Source organism: Salmo salar, chromosome 22 (genome assembly GCF_965601325.2).
Source record: "Salmo salar chromosome 22, fSalSal1, whole genome shotgun sequence".
Classification (NCBI taxonomy): Eukaryota; Metazoa; Chordata; class Actinopteri; order Salmoniformes; family Salmonidae; genus Salmo; species Salmo salar.
The window spans coordinates 27,725,060-27,747,337 of NC_138312.1; the positions used below are offsets into that span (position 1 = coordinate 27,725,060).

General features: G+C 43.6%; 1 protein-coding gene across 3 annotated transcripts; it reads right to left on the bottom strand.

Moving 5' to 3' along the window:
• Nucleotides 1-2,186: 2,186 nt before the first annotated feature.
• On the bottom strand, nt 2,187-22,150 carry mdm4 (MDM4 regulator of p53). 3 transcript variants are annotated; one of them, XM_014166970.3, is made up of 11 exons: nt 21,702-22,150; nt 21,082-21,175; nt 18,974-19,048; nt 18,751-18,884; nt 18,579-18,628; nt 17,948-18,012; nt 16,364-16,463; nt 16,125-16,285; nt 15,818-16,012; nt 7,128-7,196; nt 2,187-6,981 (listed from the first exon to the last, which is right to left on the bottom strand). In XM_014166970.3, the coding sequence occupies exons 2-11, from the start codon at nt 21,157-21,159 to the stop codon at nt 6,415-6,417; spliced, it is 1,494 nt and encodes a 497-aa protein (XP_014022445.1). In that variant the 5' UTR covers nt 21,160-21,175; nt 21,702-22,150; the 3' UTR covers nt 2,187-6,414. The 3 variants fall into 3 exon arrangements, with proteins under 3 accessions (XP_014022445.1, XP_014022446.1, XP_045561403.1); XM_014166971.3 differs by having other exon boundaries at nt 15,818-15,997; nt 21,702-22,148; XM_045705447.2 differs by lacking the exon at nt 21,702-22,150 and adding an exon at nt 21,471-21,696.
• Nucleotides 22,151-22,278: the final 128 nt, after the last annotated feature.

Genomic DNA, 22,278 nt, shown 5'->3' on the forward strand with positions numbered 1-22,278 from the left:
GCCACCTCATCAGGAGCATGCCCAGGCGTTGTAGGGAGGTCATACAGGCACGTGGAGGCCACACACACTACTGAGCCTCATTTTGACTTGTTTTAAGGACAATACATCAAAGTTGGATCAGCCTGTAGTGTGGTTTTCCACTTTAATTTTGAGTGTGACTCCAAAACCAGACCTTCATGGGTTGATAAATTGGATTTCCATTGATTATTTTTGTGTGATTTTGTTGTCAGCACATTAAACTATGTTAAGAAAAAAGTATTTAATAAGATTATTTCTTTCATTCAGATCTAGGATGTGTTGTTTAAGTGTTCCCTTTATTTTTTTGAGCAGTGTATACAGTGCTGTGAAAAAGTATGTGGATACCCCTTCAAATTAGTGGATTCAGCTATTTCAATCCCCACCGTTGCTGACAGGTGTATTAAATCAAGTACACTGCCATGCAATCTCCATAAACAAACATTGGCAGTAGAATGGCCTTACTGAAGAGCTCAGTGACTTTCAACGTGGCACCTTCATAGGATACCACCTTTACAAGTCAGTTTGTCAAATTTCAATCCTGCTAGAGCTGCCCTGGTCAACTGTAAGTGCTGTTATTGTGAAGTGGAAACGTCTAGGAGCAACAACGGCTCAGCCGCGAAGTGGTAGGCCACACAAGCTCACAGAACGGGACCGTCGAGTGCTGAAGCACGTAAAATAGTCTGTCGGTTGCAGCATTCACTACCGAGTTCCAAACTGCCTCTGGAAGCAACATCAGCACAAGAACTGTTGGTCGGCAGCTTCATGAAAGGGGTTTCCATGGCCGGCAGCCGCACAAAAGCCTAAGATCACTATGTGCAATGCCAAGCGTCGGCTGGAGTGGTGTAAAGCTCGCCGCCATTGGACTCTGGAGCAGTGGAAATGTGTTCTCTGGAGTAATGATTCACACTTCACCATCTGGAAGTCTGACGAACGAATCTGAATTTGGTGAATGCCAGAAGGCTACCTGCCCCAATGCATAGTGCCAACTGTAAAGTTTGGTGGAGGAGGAATAATGGTCTGGGGCTGTTTTTTCATGGTTCGGGCTAGGCCCCTTAGTTCCAGTGAAGGGAGATCTTAACGCTACAGCATACAATGAAATTCTAGACGATTCTGTGCTTCCAACTTTGTGGAAACAGCTTGGGGAAGGCCCTTTCCTGTTTCAGGATGACAATGCCTCCGTGCACAAAGCAAGGTCCATACAGAAATGGTTTGTTGAGATTGGTGTGGAAGAACTTGACTGGCCTGCACAGAGCCCTGACCTTAACCCCATCGAACACGTTTGGGATGAATTGTAACGCCGACTGCGAGCAAGGACCAATTGCACAACATCAGTGCCCAGCTCGTGGCTGAATGAAAGCAAGCCCCCACAGCAATGTTCCAACATCTAGTGAAAAGCCTTCACAGAAGAGTGGAGGCTGTTATAGCAGCAAAAATGGGGACCAACTCCATATTAATGCCCATGATTTTGCAATGAGATGTTTGACGAGCAGGTGTCCACATACTTCGGTCACGTAGTGTACCTCAACTTTACTATTTTTATCCACTCAATGCTTTAAAAGAAAATCCCCACACGTATTTTGCTGTGTTTTCTGACAAAGTCAAATGAAATTTGGTTGGTCAAAAACCAAGTCAGTGTTTAATAGCGGAGGTCTCGCTAGCCCATGTCTTTTTTTGTGGAATAGCCTACCCATCTGGGACTGTCAGTATTGATGAGTCTCTCCATAAGACAGACATTTAACACAGAGGGGACTTTCCAACAGAAAACCTCCCTATGGAAGTGCCCATGCGACCTGGTGGGGATTTATTTTGGGACTCAGAACACACACACTTTTATTAAACACTTCATAATGGCAATTAGTGAGGTTAAGTAGAGTGTGAGAGGTAACTAAAGAGATGTTGCACAGACAGACAGAGAGAGAGGGGGGTGGGTGGGGGGGGCAGCCCTGTCGTGAAGGAGAGTACAGGACAGCTGGACTGTCATACAAGGACTTATTATTCAGCCTCAAAGCACTCCACATACAGCAGATACTGTACATCAACAGGTTTATTGTGTGTATGCACATGTCGGAGCAAGATAATTATCCAATGATAATGTGATAGTCATACTGTACTCCTACCAGCAAACTGTCATAAAACAGACATGACAAAATAACAGTAGGCCTACACAATTAGTTGTACTTGTTACTTTATTCATAATACAGCACTACAAACAGAATTAGAATGAGCAGAACTAACATTCCAATTCAAAGCAATGTTCCATGACATGAGGACAGGCAGCCATATTGGGTGTACCATGTTCTTCTGGAATGTTCTGTTGCATTCATGCTTATCACATCTTTCCGAATTTGGTGCCTTTCTCAGTATTCAACAGCCACAACAATGACACATTCTGATGTGCCTCCATGTTAGATCGTAGGTTAGAGCTCTGTGGCATATGAGTAGGGCAATACAAGGGGATCAAAGCAGGGTTCCTTTACAATATAGCAGATCTAATATAGCTTTTATACACATTGCTAGTATAATTATCTCACCAGCACAGTGCTGGGTTTAGTCTCACACTAATCAGCCATACTCTATGTAGATTATAACATGTTTAATACTATACAGCTGCAACGGGAGAGAGCTCTTGGAGCACTGAGAACCACTGCTATCGAGCACCACCTGGAGGCAGAGGGGATAAGTACAAGTAAAGAGCTGAACAGTGGTGAAAGGTAAGGCCATCATTCCCTTCAGTCAGGCACAGCTAGGACAAGGAATAAAGAGCTCTCTGTACAAGTGCGTGTTAATGTTTCAGTATGTCTCAGAGTAGGCCTGACAGTGTCTGTTACAAGCAGTAGAGAGACGGGAGAGGACAGGTCACTTTGTTTCAGGTCACCTGCCTGCAGCCTGCCATTCAGGACCTTCACAAAAGCATAACAGAAAACAGTATTGTACACACAGAAACAATACATCATCTTCAAGCAAATAATTGCAGAACCAATATCAATTGAAACCCAAAACAATTTCCATAATAACATAAACAAGCAAAAACCAATCATTACGTTTGGCAGTGAAACGCTTCCCTTAAACAAAACTCAACAAGCACAGTCATATGCACCATCATCGGGAAAACCCCACACGTCTTTGTCTACCTTAGATAGAGGAAATACTATTGGCCTCCAGAAACAAAGAGCCTGAGTATTACTATAAGTATAGTATTACTGTGCATTTCCACCTGTGCAAAGTTTGCATCTAAAAATAGAAGACAAAGCTAAAAAAAAAAAAAAAAACACCTTCTTTACCATCATCTATATAGCTTTATTCACACCTTAAGATCTTATAATTTTATATTTGACCTTTAGTCCTCCCTTCAAAAAAGGGAAAATCTGCAGTTACTAAAGCCATTTGGCAGTAGCAATATGTGTTGTATTGATTTTAAGACTAACTTAAAATGCCTCATTAGCTTAGTTTGTTTAACTGTCGTACCCCATCAGAACCCCAAAAAGAAAACTGATTTACTCGAATGTTGGTAAACAAAGTACATTTAAACAAGCACTGTATCGCCTCAAAACATTGTTAAAACTATTATTTTGATATCATAGATGGTCAGGCCTTAGCAGCCATAGCTCTGTATATGAACTTGAGCGGTTACATTTCTCCAGCCCAATCCCTGTTTTTGACAGAAACAGAAGCGGGGAAAACACTTTGTTATTGTTTCAACTGCAATTGCCGCATTAATGTTTTATTTCTTGTAATTATCAAGGGGCAAACTTAGCACAGGTGATAAGGCTTTGCAGGCCTGTATTCTGTGTAGTGATGTACAACTCCATACTTACTGTCCCAACACTCATCTGATTTAAAATGTACGATATTAGAAGAGGCTAACAAAAATAAAAATAAAAAATATATGTGTGGAGGAATTAAAGGATCACAAATACTTCTAATATCAAGCACACCTCCTAAAACAGGAAAACAATGAATCAAAGGTCTAAAGAAATTGCCAAGTTCAAAATCACTGCACTAAAATGGAGAAATTAAAGCGAGCAGAACTAGAATTTAAGCAAATTGGCGATTGTGAATATTTTAGTATTCATATTTAAGACTAAAAAGTAAATACTGGTCTGGAAAGGAAAAATGGCAGCCCTAGCACGTAGGTACACTACATGACCAAAAGTATGTGGACACCTGCTCGTTGAACATCTCATTCCAGAATCATGGGCATTAATATGGAGTTGGTCCCCCCTTCGCTGCTACAACAGCCTCCACTCTTCTGGGAAGGATTTCCACTAGATGTTGGAACATTGCTGCAGGGACTTGCTTGCATTCAGCCACAAGAGCATTAGTGAGGTTGGGCACTGATGCTGGGCGATTAGGCCTGGCTCACAGTTGGCGTTCCAATTCATCTCAAAGCTGTTCGATGGGGTTGAGGTCAGGGCTCTGTGCAGGCCAGTCAAGTTCTTCCACACCAATCTCAACAAACCATTTCTGTATGGACCTCGCTTTGTGTACAGTGCATTGTTATGCTAAAACAGCAAAGGGCCTTCCCCAAACTTTTGCCATAATGTTGGAAGCACAGAAACGTCTAGAATGTCATTGGAGCGTTAAGATCTCTTCACTGGAACTAAGGGGCCTAGCCCCAACCATTAAAAAAAATGTCCCAGACCATTATTCCTTCTTCACAAAAGATTTGTCCGTCGGACTACCAGATGGTGAAGCGTGATTCATCACGCCAGAGAACGCGTTTCCACTGCTCCAGAGTCCAATGGCAGCAAGTTTTACACCTTTCCAGCCGATGCTTGGCATTGCGCATGGTGATCTTAGGCTTGTATGCGGCTGCTCGGCCATGGAAAACCATTTCATGAAGCTCCAGACTAACAGTTTTTGTGCTGACGTTGCTTCCAGAGGCAGTTTGGAACTTGATAGTGTGTGTTACAATCAAGGACAAACGATTTTTACGTGCTATAGCACTCGGCGGTCCCATTCTGTGAGCTTGTGTGGCCTACCACTTCACACCTGAGCCGTTGTTGCTCCTAGATGTTCCCACTTCACAATAACAGCACTTACAGTTGAGCTTTAGCAGGGCAGAAATTTTACGAACTTACTAGTTGTAAAGGTGGCATCTTATGAAGGTGCCACGTTGAAAGTCACTGAGCTCATTAGTAAAGCCATTCTACTGCCAATGTTTGTCTATGGAGATTGCATGTCTGAGTGCTCGATTACATACACCATTTAGCAACGGGTGTGGCTGAAATAACTGAAACCACTAATTTGAAGGGGTGTCCACATACACTATATATACAAAAGTATTTCCTTACTGAGATGGGCTAATTTACAATAACACTACATTGAGGGCTATAGATGTGACTCTTCACCTATATTTCAGACTGGTTATTATCGTTAATATTAACTACTTTTTACTAACTAGCCTTTGAAAAGAGAAGCAAAAGTTGTCTGTGGAGTACATTCACTTGCATTGTGTGTAGGACAGTAAGGACAAGGACAGTAAGACAATAAAGCATTCTGATCAGCACTGCAGGGTAAAGACTTCTCCCTGGGGGTATGTATACTATTGAAAAACAATGACAAGGGGATCAAAAGGAAATGTTTCTTAATGACTTATCTTGAAAATAGGCCTTGCAACCAAAACGTGGTCAATAAATCAGTAAAAGTATGTATCGAAAATCTCCTTTCAATCCACCTTGTCTTTGTTTTTCAAGAGCACACTAAAAAAACCGCTGCAGAGAAATTAGAAAAACAAAAACAAAAGGACTAAACGGGAGAAGAGGAGGACCACCAAAGCACTGAGGCTCCATGAATATACATGGCAATGAGAACTCATACTTGCTCTCACTGGAGGAGATGTAGTCAGCCAGTGTGTAGCTAGCTTACCATCATTTTAACCTTGGGAGAGAAGACCGGTCTTTAAGGGATAAAATATAGCGTATGGCAGCAAACACATCAGCAGCCTGACAACTGGCAGAAACTTTTTCTGGACACTTACAACAGTGGCCAATAGGAAACAAATTCAACAGGTCTTCCGTCGGGAACAAAAAAGTTAACTGCAATGACAGCTGCGTTTTCATACGTACAGTGCTGCTTGGCCCTCAAATAAATAAATACCTATGGTGTTACATTGAGCAGCAAATTACTTTCATGAAATGTGGCACAGAGAAAACTATATAGTTGGATACTTCAAGAAACACATTGCTGGGTTTGTACCTTCCATTACTAGCGCCATAGCTCAGAGGCAGTGTGATACAAGCAAAACAAGGCAACAGAGAGCAAAAGGGAACATGCTCTTCTAAGTGCTATACTCTGTGTCTCTCTGGGGCGTATGACTGGCTTTTGATGCAAGTGATTGTGTCTTGTTCCAATTTTAAATAACCTGGTACATTACATCTGTGTGTTCCAATCCTCTCAAGCTATGAATGTCTTTATAACCTTCTGTATGATCTGTCCACAGCCGGGACATGGAGCGTGGAACTTGTGCAGCTTCCTGGCGCAGGAGAAGCAGGTTAGCAGGTGAGCCGTGCGGCCGTGTATAATACTCCCATTACGCGGACGCATCCGACACAGCTTACAAGGCTCCAACAGCGCCTCGGGCCTAACCTCTACTTCCATCCCCAGGCTTTCCTGACTCTCTCCCCCAGAGAGCTGCTCCTCCCTGGGAAGGGCTCGCGGCCTAGGACCCTTTCCCTTCCCTGGAACCCCGGGGGGCAGCAGGCGGTCGGGGGTGGAGTGGGAGGGCAGGATGACGGGGTCAGACACGGTCCTGAGGCAGTCTGGGACGTCAATGCCTGTGTCGCTTTCCTCCTCATCGTCTCGCGGGGCCAGAGAACTGCATGCTGGGATGTCGGGGACGGAAAGTGAGTGGACCAACCGTGGGACGTCTTTGTACCAGTTCTTGCGTAGAGCCCAGCAGCGTACGCAGTAGCGCTGGAGAGGAGAGTTGTACTTCCTGCACTCTGTACACTGCCATGCATCCTGAGAGAGTTAGAGAATGTGTTAGACAAGAGGTAGCTATAAGGAACTATCAGTGTCATGTGAGACAGAGACAGTCAGATAGAGGGAGACAAAGTAGAGCGAAAGAGATCGAGACAAAAAGATGGAAAACAGAGATGGAGACGGACCTGTGTAGAGATCTCTATATCCGTATCATCACTCAGACACTGAGAGTCCTCATCTGGCTCCTCCTGCATCTGAGGAGAGAAGAGACAGACACTCATCAGTCACATAAACTACGTTTCCATACAGTTTTTATGAGAGTAAAGTCATACCGTATAAAAAAAAAACCAGCTGTGTTCGGTTAAATTTTATAAATGCCGACAGATCATTTATACATTCGGCATGGTGGGAACTTTTTGTTTCTAAAATTAATTCATGCTAGAAATGGCGGTGGAAATGCCTTTATGTGAAAATATTGTTGTAATAACCATCCTTTGGAAGTAATGTCACGTGATCTGGTGTGTGGTCCTCCCTAGGGCTGTGGCAGTCATGACATTTTGTCAGCCAGTGATTGTCAAGCAAGTAACTGTCGGTCTCATGGTAATAGAGGCATTAATTAACATAAAAACATTTAGCATCTCCTGGCTTACACACAAGCCACTGATGTAGACCATTGGAACAGTCTAATAAATCCATGTAATATATCCTATACCTTCGCAATAAATCCATTATAGACAGGTCTAAAGAAGCATGATATGAAGAAAATGTAGTCTATATCAGAAGAACAGAATAGCATATTCTGAGTTGTCCTTATGTTAGGTCCTGATCTGGCTATGCCATATGGCTGTGGGCTACACTAGTTCATTTAACAGACGAGATTTGCTTAGAATTCCGTGGCATTATTTTATAGTATGAAGAATACAATTGAACAAAGCTGAATAAAATAGAAAGGATATTTTCTCCAAACAATTTGAGGGAGTGCGCACATACGGATTTTCTGTGTTGAGCGGTTTAAGAAATAGGTATTCCTATATGCTTAATTTAGAGTTATTAATGTAACTTTAGTTCTACAAACGTTGGGCTATATGTTTGGATTTTTAATACATTGTAAGGCTGCATGGTGCGACTAATGATAATTTGAATAAAAGTTGCTTGAAAGGCATGAGCTCTGCTTTGTTTTTTTTGCGCAGGCTGTACACACTACATCAGTCTCTCATTCACAATTTGACAAGCACTTGATAATGCCTAGAATTTCACGGTGGCATCCCCTTTGTGTGGCTGTAATGCACCGTAAAAAAATCCATGCCTTTGGCGGCCAGTGGCCGTTGTGCCCTTCTGCCTGAGTGCTGAGCACTCCGAATCTCCATCGCACTCACATGGCTCTCCATCACGTGATCAGGTCTTTCTCACAGGCTACAAGTGAAGACAGACACATCGGGGACGCAACGGCACACGTTCTTATCCAATTCCAAGGTGGATATTGGAAGAACTGTACACATTTACTTTGTCAGCCAACAAGATGAGTAGGCCTAACGTACAGCAAAAGCACTAGCCTATGTCAATCTACGATCCCCCATAGTACAAAAGTCGACCTATTCTATTCTGTGTGAGAAATAAATATTCCAAACAGTCTAGGACAGTTGTGGGATGCGATAGATCCCAAATTAATACAACAACTAGCATCAAAAAACATTTTACACGCAATGTGGCTGACGCAATAGATCAGAAAGTTTATCAACATTTTAAACTAAACTATCAGGCCATTTCATCACATTAAAAGCGCAGCAATGCGCACACGGCAGTAGGCTATAAGTGTGAATGTTCCAATAGTGGGAAAAGACCATTATCAAAAGTGACCACAAATTAAATTATGCATGTAATGCTTTTATTATAAAGCTGCATTTTTAATGGTGAAAATGAACTTCCCCAAACTTGTAACTCACGGGCTGCTTATGTATGCCAGTTAGGCTCGACACCCCTTATAAAGCAGATTGTGCTTAATTTTAAGACGTTATTTGGCCACTTTAGTTGTGATACAAACCTTATTAAAACATACAGGCTTATGGGGTAGGCTACATGAGGTGTGATACAAACCTTATTAAAACATACAGGCTTATGTGCTAGGCTACATGAGATGTGCGACTATGATTAGAACAAGTCAAACAAAAAAGGCATTATTTCTTATGCTGGGCATCATTCACAAGTGATAATATATAATTCACAAGTGATAGGCTAATATTGTCACCCATCAGACTATTCTTGATTTAATCTTGTCTTTACATATACTATATACTAAATAATGTGTGAAATTCGTTTTGATTTAGAATGGACCATTATCATGCATCTGTATCGAAACTGGCAGCGGGGAAAAAACACGTAATCTATGCACTTAAATAGCGAATGGAGGACACTTTTCCTGTGGTCCATTTTCATGCCAGCCAAGTAGACTATACTCCTGTTGTAAATATAAGCAATGTGCTTAATATTAAGAAAGTTGAGAAATAAATATAGTAGGCACAGCCAGTAGAAAGCTGATGGAATACTCTTTTTAGTTAGGCCATCACTCTGTTTTCTCGCGCTATTGCATAACCTATAGAAATGTGGCGCAACATGAACTCATGTGCTCTCATGAAGTGTTTGATTAGATTTTCGATTACATTTTCATTGATGTCAGAGTGATTAGAGGGACAATAGAGTGCTGAGTACCAGGCAGTTAGCAAGGTAGGCTACTAATGACCATCAGCAGCATCAGAGCTTGGAGAAGCCTAATCACTGTGACTAAACTGTCACATGGAATTTGACTGCCTGTAATACGGTCACGCAACAGCCCTAGTCCTCCCACTACAACTTGGGAAACCATGCAGTTTATTAGGCTGCAGATTAAATAAGTTATGATCTTCACAGGGTGGTGAAAGTGCACAGTGATGAGCTTGACATCTCTTTCCAAAAGATAGAGGGTCTTATTCTGGTGACATGATGATCGATGCCCGACTGCCGTTTGACAACTACAAATATTCTTTGTCTTATCCATAATAATCTCGTCATAAAGATAAGCCTACCCACACTGTATCTGGGAACTGTTGGCTAGAGTGCACGTGCCAAGACATTTCGTTTAAAGGTTAAATAAAATAAATAAATAGTGCTATTTAAACGCAACAGTTTGTGACAGAACTATCAGTAGAGTTGAAAATGCGATGGAAACTTTAGATTTTTATTTGGTCAACGAAAACTTGAAAAGAAAAGTACATTGTGTGCACTACGTCATCACGTACTGCATATTTTCTTTATGAATATTTGCATGGAAATCTGTCGCTAATCGGATGGAAATCGACCTAAATAAAAAAAAAACATGGGTAGATGGCAGCATTCGCGCAAAACTGAAAATGAAAACCATCGCAAGGTGACAGGGAATATGGTCGAATTCAAAACAGTAGTTATGCCCTCTGTAAGGCAATAAAACAGTCAAAATGTCAGTACAGAGACGACGTGGAAACACAATTCAACGGTTCAGACACGAGACGTACAGTACAGTTCCAGTCAAAAGTTTGGACACACCTAGTCAGTCCAGGGGTTTTCTTTATTTTTTACATTGTAGAATAATAGTGAAGACATCAAAACTATAAAATAACACATATGGAATCATGTAGTAAGCAAAATAATAACATTTACATTTAAGTCATTTAGCAGACGCTCTTATCCAGAGCGACTTACAAATTGGTGCATTCACCTTATGATATCCAGTGGAACAACCACTTTATAATAGTGCATCTAAATCTTTTAGGGGGGGGGGGGGGGGGGGGGTTAGAAGGATTACTTTATCCTATCCCAGGTATTCCTTAAAGAGGTGGGGTTTCAGGTGTCTCCGGAAGGTGGTGATTGACTCCGCTGTCCTGGCGTCGTGAGGGAGCTTGTTCCACCATTGGGGTGCCAGAGCAGCGAACAGTTTTGACTGGGCTGAGCGGGAACTGTGCTTCCTCAGAGATAGGGGGGCCAGCAGGCCAGAGGTGGATGAACGCAGTGCGCTTGTTTGGGTGTAGGGCCTGATCAGAGCCTGAAGGTACGGAGGTGCCATTCCCCTCACAGCTCCGTAGGCAATCACCATGGTCTTGTAGCGGATGCGAGCTTCAACTGGAAGCCAGTGGAGAGAGCGGAGGAGCGGGGTGACGTGAGAGAACTTGGGAAGGTTGAACACCAGACGGGCTGCGGCGTTCTGGATGAGTTGTAGGGGTTTAATGGCACAGGCAGGGAGCCCAGCCAACAGCGAGTTGCAGTAATCCAGACGGGAGATGACAAGTGCCTGGATTAGGACCTGCGCCGCTTCCTGTGTGAGGCAGGGTCGTACTCTGCGAATGTTGTAGAGCATGAACCTACAGGATCGGGTCACCGCCTTGATGTTAGTGGAGAACGACAGGGTGTTGTCCAGGATCACGCCAAGGTTCTTAGCACTCTGGGAGGAGGACACAAGGGAGTTGTCAACCGTGATGGCGAGATCATGGAACGGGCAGTCCTTCCCCGGGAGGAAGAGCAGCTCCGTCTTGCCGAGGTTCAGCTTGAGCTGGTGATCCGTCATCCACACTGATATGTCTGACAGACATGCAGAGATGCGATTCGCCGCCTGGTTATCAGAAGGGGGAAAGGAGAAGATTAATTGTGTGTCGTCTGCATAGCAATGATAGGAGAGACCATGTGAGGATATGACAGAGCCAAGTGACTTGGTGTATAGCGAGAATAGGAGAGGGCCTAGAACAGAGCCCTGGGGGACACCAGTGGTGGTGCGGAGACAGTTTGGTGCGGAGTGCGGAGACAGTTTGGTGCGGAGACAGTTTCTCGCCACGCCACCTGGTAGGAGCGACCTGTCAGGTAGGACGCAATCCATGCGTGGGCCGCGCCGGAGATGCCCAACTCGGAGAGGGTGGAGAGGAGGATCTGATGGTTCACAGTATCAAAGGCAGCAGATAGGTCTAGAAGGATGAGAGCAGAGGAGAGAGAGTTAGCTTTAGCAGTGCGGAGAGCCTCCGTGACACAGAGAAGAGCAGTCTCAGTTGAACGCCCAGTCTTGAAACCTGACTGATTAGGATCAAGAAGGTCATTCTGAGAGAGATAGCAGGAGAGCTGGCCAAGGACGGCACGTTCAAGAGTTTTGGAGAGAAAAGAAAGAAGGGATACTGGTCTGTAGTTGTTGACATCGGAGGGATCGAGTGTAGGTTTTTTCAGAAGGGGTGCAACTCTCGCTCTCTTGAAGACGGAAGGGACGTAGCCAGCGGTCAAGGATGAGTATAAGTGTTCAACAAATCAAAATATATTTGAGATTTTTCAAAGTAGCCACCCTTTGTCTTGATGACAGCTTTACACACTCTTGGCATTCTCTCAACCAGCTTCACGAGGTAGTCACCTGGAATGCATTTCAATTAACAGGCGTGCCTTTTTAAAAGTTAATTTGTGGAATTTCTTTCCTTTTCAATGCGTTTGAGCCAATTAGTTGTGTTGTGACAAGGTAGGGGTAGTATACAAAAGAAAGCCCTATTTGATAAAAGACCAAGTCCACATTATGCCAAGAACATCTCAAATAAGCAAAGAGAAACGATAGTCCATCATTACTTTAACACATGAAGGTCAGTCAATCCGCACAATTTCGAGGAACTTTGAGTTTCTTCAAGTGCAGTCGCAAAAACAAAGAGCTATGATGAAACTGGCTCTCACGAGGACCGCCACAGTAAAAGACCGAGGTACCTCTGCTGCCGAGGATAAGTTCAGTAGAGTGACCAGCCTCAGACATCTGTAATTAACTACATCTCAGAATGCAGCCCAAATAAATGCTACAGAGTTCAAGTAACAGACACATCAACTGTTAGAGGAGACTGCGTGAATCAGGCCTTCATGGTCAAATTGCTGCAAAGAAACCACAACTAAAGGACACCAATATACAACTAAAGGACACCAATATGAAGAAGAAACTTGCCTGGGCCAAGAAACACGAGCAATGGACATTAGACCAGTGGAAATCTGTCCTTTGGTCTGATGAGTCCAAATTTGAGACGCAGAGTAAGTGAACGGATGATCGCGGCATGTGTGGTTCCCACTGTGAAGCATGGAGGTGGTGGTGTGATGGTGCGTTGCTGGTGACACTGATTTATTTAGAATTCAAGGCACACTTAACCAGTATGGCTACCACAGCATTCTGCAGCGATACGCCATGCCATCTGGTTTGCTCTTAGTTTTAGTTAACTAGGCAAGTCAGTTAAGAACAAATTCTAATTTACAATGACGGCCTACCCCGGCCAAACCCTAACAACGCTGGGCCAATTGTAACTACAACCTAAAACTTCTTACCTAGGATTATTGAAGACTCATGTTAAAAGGAACCACCAGCTTTCATATGTTCCCATGTTCTGAGCAAGGCACTTAAACGTTAGCTTTCTTACATGGCACATATTGCACTTTTACTTTCTTCTCCAACACTTTGTTTTGCATTATTTAAAACAAATTGAATATGTTTCATTATTTATTTGAGGCTAGTCTTCCCCTGTGGCTCAGTTGGTAGAGCATGGTGTTTGCAACGCCAGCATGGTGTGTGCAACGCCAGGGTTGTGGGTTCGATTCCCACGGGGGGCCAGTCCAAAAAAAATGCATGAAATTAAATGTATGCATTCACTACTGTAAGTCGCTCTGGATAAGAGCGTCTGCTAAATGACTAAAATGTAAAATGTAAATTGATTTTATTGATGTATTATATTAAGTTAAAATAAGTGTTCATTCAGTATTGTTGTAATTGTCATTATTACAAAAAAAATTTAAATAAAAAAAAAGAAAAATTAAATAAATAATAATAATTAAAATAATAATAAAAATAAAAATAAATCTGCCAAATAATCGGTATAGTTTGTTTTTTGAGGGTCCTCCAATAATCGGTATCGGCGTTGAAAAATCATAATCGGTCGACCTCTAGTGTCAACTCCTTCAAGACTATTTGACAAGCATTCAAGGTGAAGCTGGTTGAGAGAACGCCAAGACTGTGCAAAGCTGTCAAGGCAAAGGGTGGCTACTTTGAAGAATCTCAAATATATTTTGATTTGTTTAACACTTTTGGTTATTACATGATCCTATATGTTATTTCCTAGTATTGATGTCTTCACTATTATTGTACAAAGTAGAAAAAATTAAGGAAAAACCTTGAATGAGTAGGTGTCCAAACTTTTGACTGGTACTGTATGTGGCAGGGACTCCAGACAATCATGGATTACAAAGGGAAAACCAGCCATGTCACAGACACCGACATCTTGCTCCCGGACAAGCTAAACACCTTCTTCGCCCGCTTTGAGGATAGCAGTGCCAACAAAGCGGCCTGCTTTCCAGGACTGTGGGCTCTAGTTCTCCGTGGCCGACGTGAGTAAGACATTTAATCGTGCTAAACCTCGTAAGGCTGCCGGCCCAGACGGGATCCCTAGCCGCGTCCTCAGAGCATGCGCAGACCAACGCTGGAGTGTTTAAGGACATATTCAAATTCCTGCCATCTGGACAAGATCAATACCTATGCAAGAATGCTGTTCATTGACTATAGCTCAGCATTCAAAACCATAGTACCCTCCAATCTCATCATTAAGCTCGGGGCCCTGGTCTGAATCCCGCCCTGTGCAACTGGGTCCTGGACTTCCTGACGGGCCGCCCTCAGGAGGTGAAGGTAGAAAACAACACCTCCACTACGCCAATCCTCAACACAGGGGCCCCACGGGTGTGTGCTCAGCCCCCTCCTGTACTCCCTGTTTACCCATGATTGTTTGACCACGCACGCCTCCAACTCAATCATCAAGTTGGCAGTAGTAGGCCTGATTATCAACAATGATGAGACCAGCCTACAGGGAGGAAGTGAGGGCCCTGGAGGAGTGGTGCTGATCGTGGACTTCAGTAGACAGCAGAGGGAGCACGTGTCAATCCACGGGACCGCAGTGGAGAAGGTGAAAAGCTTAAAGTTCCTCGGCGTACACATCACTGACAATCTGAAATGGTCCACCCACACAGACAGTGTGGTGAAGAAGGTGCAACAGCACCTCTTTAACCTCAGGAGGCTGAACAAATTCAGCTTGGTCGCTAAGACCCTCAAACTTTTACAGATACACCATTGAGAGGATTCTGTCGGGCTGCATCTCCACCTGGTACGGCAACTGCACCGCCCACAACCGCAGGGCTCTCCAGAGGGTGGTGCGGTCTGCCCAACTTATCACCGGGGGCACACTGCCTACCCTCCAGGACACCTACAGCACCCGATGTCACAGGAAGGCCAAAAAGATAATCAAGGACATCAGCCATCTGAGCCATGGCCTGTTCACCCGCTACCATCCAGAAGGCGAGGTCAGTACAGGTGCATCAAATCTGGGCACGAGACTGAAAAATAGCTTCTATCTCAAGGCCATCAGACTTAAATAGGCATCACTAACCGGCTTCCACCCAGTACCCTGCACAGAACTTAGTCACTAGCCGGTTACCACTCAGTCACTCAAACCTGCACCTTAGAGGCTGCTGCCCTACGTACATAGACATGGAATCACTTTAATAAGGTAACATACTGTTTTACTAATTTCATATGTATATATTGTACTCTAGTCAATGCCACTCATACATTGCTCATCCTAATATTTCTATATTCCATTCTTTTACTTTTAGATTCTGTGTAATGTTAGATATTACTGCACTGAGCTAGGAACACAAGCATTACGCTACACCCGCAATAACATCTGCTAAATAGGTGTATGTGACCAATACAATGTGATTTGAACCTAGCTATAGTCTGAAATAATACTCTATAGTACAAGAGCTATAAAGAGAACATATAATTGTTTAAGTACCACTTAACATAGAGACTACAGGAGAACAGTCCTACCTCCTTATCAGCCTTCTCCTCTTTTCCTCCTCCCTCCTCTTCAGGTGGTGGCTCTCCTTCTCCTCCACTCCCTTCTTCCAGCACGGCCTCCTTCATTTCCACGCTCACCTGTTCACTTCCCCCCTCCGTCAGGAACCACAGGTCGTCCGTCGTGTCCGACACGATCGCTGTGTCCTCATCCTGCGCAGGAGACAGCTGATCCCTCAGTCAGGATGTGTGTGATTCATCACTGTATGACTATTCTCCCTGAGTTTAACCCCTTGACAAGCAAATAAACTGACTATAGTGAACAGCATATTTTTCTTACTTGATTAGTGTGGATGTCCGTAGAGCCGTTGCTTCTGCGACTGTAGTTGTTACGCAGATTACCCAGAAACCACCAGGGAAGCCCTGAGAGGTCCCACTCGTCTAGTGTGACATCGAGCTTGGGGCGTTTGCAGGCCGACTGGGGCAAGCCATCTAAAGAGTCTGAGGGAGGGGCCACAGGGGGGTTGGGACTCAAATAATATAGCAGTTATATATAACCATGTGAGTGAGTGAGTTTACCTTCGTCAGGCTCCCGGGGTCGTCTCTGAGACGGAGTCTGCATGGGGAGGGCCTCGTCACTGGCCACAACCAGGCCCGCCTTGGCCACGCCCCCACACACCTACACAAGTAGGAGGGGAGGAGGAGAGCCAATCAGATAACAGAGCAGAAACTGGGCACTTGGCGAAACCACAGCTCCTTCACAGCACGGCCTAGTGGTCAGGGGGAGGGTGGGGGGCAGATTGGGGTGGGTGGGTGTAGGGGCAGGTCAGTGGAATAGGTCCATGGGTACTGGGGCAATGGAGGGCCACATAAGGACAGATAGGGCAACAGAGCCACACACATTCAGAGAAAGGTTGAAAATGAAAGGAGACAAGAGAGTGACTGATTACAATCTGCCTATATTAATCTGGAATCCTACATGCTTGGTGTTTGTGTGTGCATGAACCAGACAAGCATTAGTATGGACACACCACACCACAGATGCAGCGTTCAATCTTCCATGATCACACACAAGTCGGAAAACTATTCAACACGATGCCGTGATTAGATGACAAGTGACTACATCTTTAATTGGTCTGCATGCATTTCTTGACGAAGAGGAGCCAGTCCTCCCATATTAACTTTATTTTTGTTATTGTTGAAATTGCAATACACAAAGACTGAGGAAATGTATATTTTTAATTTATAATATCAGTCAGTGATTTCGGCATGCCTCTTCTCAACAAAAGTTGCAGTCACAGATAATTATAAACCCATTGATCACTATCCATATGATCAACATTCATTCATTAATTCTTCTCTAGTCATATCTCACTGTAAACTCCCATATCCACTATTGGCCTAGGGGCAACTAATGCTAAGTGGAAACAAGAGGTGTTGGGGTAAGAAACCATTGCGGTGTTGGTGAAGGGGGAGAAGGGCAGTATGGGTGTTAGGGAGAAGGGGAAGTGGGGTTTGTTATTTCGTTGGAAGAGAGAGGTGGCAGATTTTGCGTGGAGGGGCAAGTTTGAGAAGTTTGGGGAAGGGGCAGGTGTGGGGCAGGTAGAGAGAGGAAGGGGTAGATGGGGGAGTGGGTGTTTGAACCGAGACTGGATCAGGAGCTGTGTTCCTCCAGCAGGTTTGGGGCAGAGAAGAGAACTCTGAGACAGACAGAGACAGTGACTCTGCCCCCCATGCTCTGAGTGGTGCTGGTGGGTCCGGCAGTGTGTGTTGGAACTCCACCAGGCCAGGCCAGAGATGGGGATGTACAGAGACGGTGCTACTCTGTACACATAAACACCTGCGAAGACAGTGGCCCTCCCCTCCCCTCACAACACACAAGCTACTGGCTCAATAAACTTGGGAAAACCAACCAACCGCTCTACATTTTCAATGCAACTAATCATTTTAAAATCAGTTGATTGTATTCCAACTTTGATAATGGGGTTAAAGACTACAAAATCAGTTGGCCAGAACAATTGATATCTCAACAATGAAGCTGAGCGCATGGCTCATTACATTTTGAAGAGACTGATGGATTGAGCTACCCTGGGGGGGTTGTGTGTGGTGAGGTGGTGGGCTTGAGGGTCCCTGTTTCTCCTGAGCACCATGCTTCAGCTTTACCTGACCGCGGTCCTCCACTCCGCCCTCTACACACTCACGGCCCACAGAAAGACTCTCTGCAGCGTCTGCGTTTCAGAATGAGATACAGTAACACACAAAACACACCCTGCCCTTTAATTAACACACTACGCACACACACACACTGACACACACCCTATAACACTATAGGTACACTGTAGCTCTGGTTTCTTCGATGAATTCTGCAGGGCAAATGAGTTAAACACCTCCACACATGCACATCAAGAGAGATCCAGGTCTACAGTTTACACATCGAGAGAGATCTAAGTCTACAGTTTACACATGCACACCTTTCTCCTCCAACCAGCAAGACTGAGCTTATAGAGAAAAAGGCAATACAAAGAGAGACTGATTCTTCACTGGTTGGTAAAACCATCATTCTTAAAGCTTCAACATTCATTAAGACCCTAAAAGTAGATGATTTGACTGTACACGTGAGGAAAAAGAGAAAATATGTAAATTGATTTCACATCAACAATCATCCCACACTCAATCCAGACAAAGCAGCATTGCATTAGTCTTTCACCTGTTTCAGCCAGGATCATATTCAAATGCATCAAAATGTATTATTAAAATGGAAATCTCACAAGCAACGGAGAAATCGATCACTTACCTGAACAATTCAGCACAACTAAATACTTCTTCAGCATCTCGTAGACTGGACTGCAAAATAGGACACATGTAGACTTGAGCTTAAGTGTTAAGTATACAGCATAAGCATATTATGTACAGTGTAAGAATAATGTGTACTGAGCATGAGCCTGTGGGTGTGCGAGTGCGCTCACCTGGGGTTTTTGACGGAGAAGCTCTCGACCTCCAGCAGCTCTCCCAGTGGGTCGTCCTGACAGTGCACTATGTGCTGCCTCTGTTTATCATACAACTGCTTCCCCATGATGTACTGGCCCAGGTAGTGCATCACCTGACACACAGTTTGTGAACACACGTTTTAATAAGTGCAATATAGCTTTATCTTATAGGGCTGTTACCATGCCAACTGTGTCCACTCACCTCCTTGAGGGTAAAGATGTCCTCCTGGGCTCCAGCCACACGCAGAATCTGCAGGAGAGGGGCTTTGGGCTGCACCTGCCACAGACAGAATCTGCATGAGCCTTAGCAGGAGCAGATACATTCTCTGTACAAAGGTTGTGGTTAATGTTGTTGTGACTTAAGTCAACATCAGTGGAAGCTCCTCAGAGGAGGAAGGGGAGGACCATCAGTGAATTTCATAAAAATAACATATTTAAAAGTTTATCCTTTTTAGACAAAACTATACTAAATATATTCACATCACCAAATAATGTAGGGTAGCGCCATGGTGTAGCCGGAGGCGAGCTAGCTTCCGTCCTCCTCTGGGTACACTGACTTCAATACGAAACCTAAGAAGCTCATGGTTCTCACACCCTTCCATAGACTTACACGGTACTGGAACGAATTGCAAAAATCACTGAAGCTGGAAACGTATATCTCCCTCACTAACTTTAAGCATCAGCTGTCAGAGCAGCTTACCGATCATTGCACCTGTACATAGCCCATCTGTAAATAGCCCACCCAACTACCTCACCCCCATGTTATTTATTTTTCTTTGCACTCCAGTATCTCTACTTGCACATTCATCTTCTGCTCATCTATCACTCCAGTGTTTAATTGCTAAATTGTAATTATTTTGCCACTATGGCCTATTTATTGCCTTACCTCCCTAATCTTACTACATTTGCACACACTGTATATAGACTTTTCTATTGTGTTATTGACTGTACGTGTGTTTATCCCATGTGTAACTCTGTGTTGTTTGTGTCGCACTGCTTTGCTCTATCTTGGCCAGGTCGCAGTTGTAAATGAGAACTTGTTCTCAACTGGCCTGCCTGGCTAAATAATGGTTACAATTTTTTTTTTAAGAACTGAAAGAATAAGCTACAGGTAGCTAATACTGCAGTGCATCAAATGTGGTGATTAGTGGACTCAGAGAGAGAAAGATAATAGTTTAAGTTTTGGAGATGCCAGAGAGAGAGATCCATATGTCTGTTGTTTGCTTGAACACAAGGAGAGATAGACAGAGAGGTGATGGTGAAAGATGGATGAGTTGGGAAAGAGGGATACCTAGTCAGTTGCACAACTGAATGCATTCAACAGAAATGTATATTTCGTATTCTTTTCTCTCTCTCACAGCTAGCAAATGCAGCTAGCTAGCTTAGCCTACTCAAACAGAGGGATGTTGTGTTAGCTACTTGGGTACGCCTACCCAACACAACACTAGAACTCTTCCAAGTCAAGGTAAGGATTTACAATTGTATTGCAACTGGTGTCCGACAGTGTAACTGCTAAACTGGTTATAACTGCTAAACTGCTTACTGACTGTACACTAACGTTACTGCATGATTGTAGGGGGTTTAACGCGTTAGTTCTATTAGCTATATGTTGACTATGATGTTACTTTAGCAAATAATGGTGACAACGATGTAGGCTGTGTGTTGCGGTTATGATATGGTTTGGCTTGGATAGTTTTTTTTCGCCTGGTCACATATAGCTGATGTGTTGTGCATTGAAGTCCACAAGCCAAGGGAAAAGGTGAGTGCAGGAGAGTGCATAGACGTGAAGGAATACAACGTGGCTGCTATGAAAGTGAACTGGGTTTGTGTGTGATAAGGTGTGTATTCATTCCGCTGATTTTGCTGTAAAACGTTTCTTAAACAGAAGCAAACGAAACGAAGATAGACATACCTGGATGTGTCCAATAGAAACTCTCGTTTGCAACTGTTGGACTAATGACTACACCCTAGATCAGCTAGATCCAAGAGTGTGCAAGGCGGTATTGAATATGCCACTGTCAGTCACCTCAAATTTCTCTCGACCTGTGTGCACCTACGTTGTAAACCTTCATTCATGCTAGGTTGTAGCAACCTCATGATGGGTATAGGGAACATTAGGGTATCATGTAGTAGCTTAAACCTGTCGCTGTTACATTGAACTGGGTGAATGGAATATGAACGACAGTCATCCAATACGCTGTAATAGAAATAAGGCCATGCTCATGAGAATAAATAAATCGTCCTACCTCATCTTAAACGACCACCACTGGTCAACATGCCTTTGGCTTGTGGTGGTGTAAATAAACTCACCTGACTCCCATCACCAGGTAATATGTTGCATGCTGAGCTTGATGCTGTGTACTGCTGGGGTGACGGTAACGAGGTCATATTCAATAGACAAAATCTGCAGGGGGGGAAAAAACGCAAGAATGGATGTTAACGTTAGCTATTCATTTCATACACAACCCACTGTATCTTCTATTTAGGTTCAATCTACATTTTTGGTGAAAGAAACACGTTGATCGCTGATTATCTATTTAGTTAAAGTTAGCAGCTGCATGTCTTCAAGCTGTCAATTGGCCTTGGCTAACTGCCTAGCCTCTTGAACACAACTTGTATTAAGCCCGCAGTCTGTAGTCAGCTAACGTTAGCTAAACAAATAATATAGCATTCTATGAGTAGTTAGCGAGCTAACTTACTAGATAACTAACGCTAGATAACATTGTGAGACCATAAACTCGTTGGTCGCTTCCGCGCAACATAAATTAACTGATAGCTATCTTTCCAACACTTTAAATAAAAATTCGATGGCATTCTGCATTTAATTTTAAACGACGTCAAATGGATAGCTAGCTAGCCATAGGAAATGCTAGATAGCTACGTTTAACTGGACCACTTTGCTAGGTAGCAAACGGACAAATGAAACTCACCTCAATATATCGGCATTACTGCAACTTCTCTAGCAAGCTACATTCTTGCAAACTGTCCTTCGTACCCGACAAATACTAAAGTGTGTAATGAAAAATATAGCAATTTAATAAAGCATAGCCAAATCGTGTGCTACCTTGTAGCCAGCTCCTCAACTGTTAGCACAACTTAGACAATTCAAATTCAGTATGGTGCACTGCACAACTTCCGGTACAATTGTCGCCATCTTCACTTTTCTGGCTGGTAGCTATAGTTTTTGTTCATATAAAATAGCTAGCTGTGGTTGTATGTTAGCTATATCCACAAAGATTTGCCAACGTCTACCTATTAGTTACCTGTTTTTGCGTAAACGTTAGCTTTCCCTACTATTTTTGGGGTATACGGCTTGCTCGCCTAAAGGCTATGCCTAAGGTAACGCTTGGAAATCCGTACCACGCATTCTGATGGAACACAGAATATCACTCTTGCTCAATAACCACCAGCCAGCAGATTGTAGTTTCACTGTTTCCAGACATACTTTTTTGGTTCATATAAAGTGTAAAATGTAGCTATTATTTGTACGTTTTATGTGGACCACAG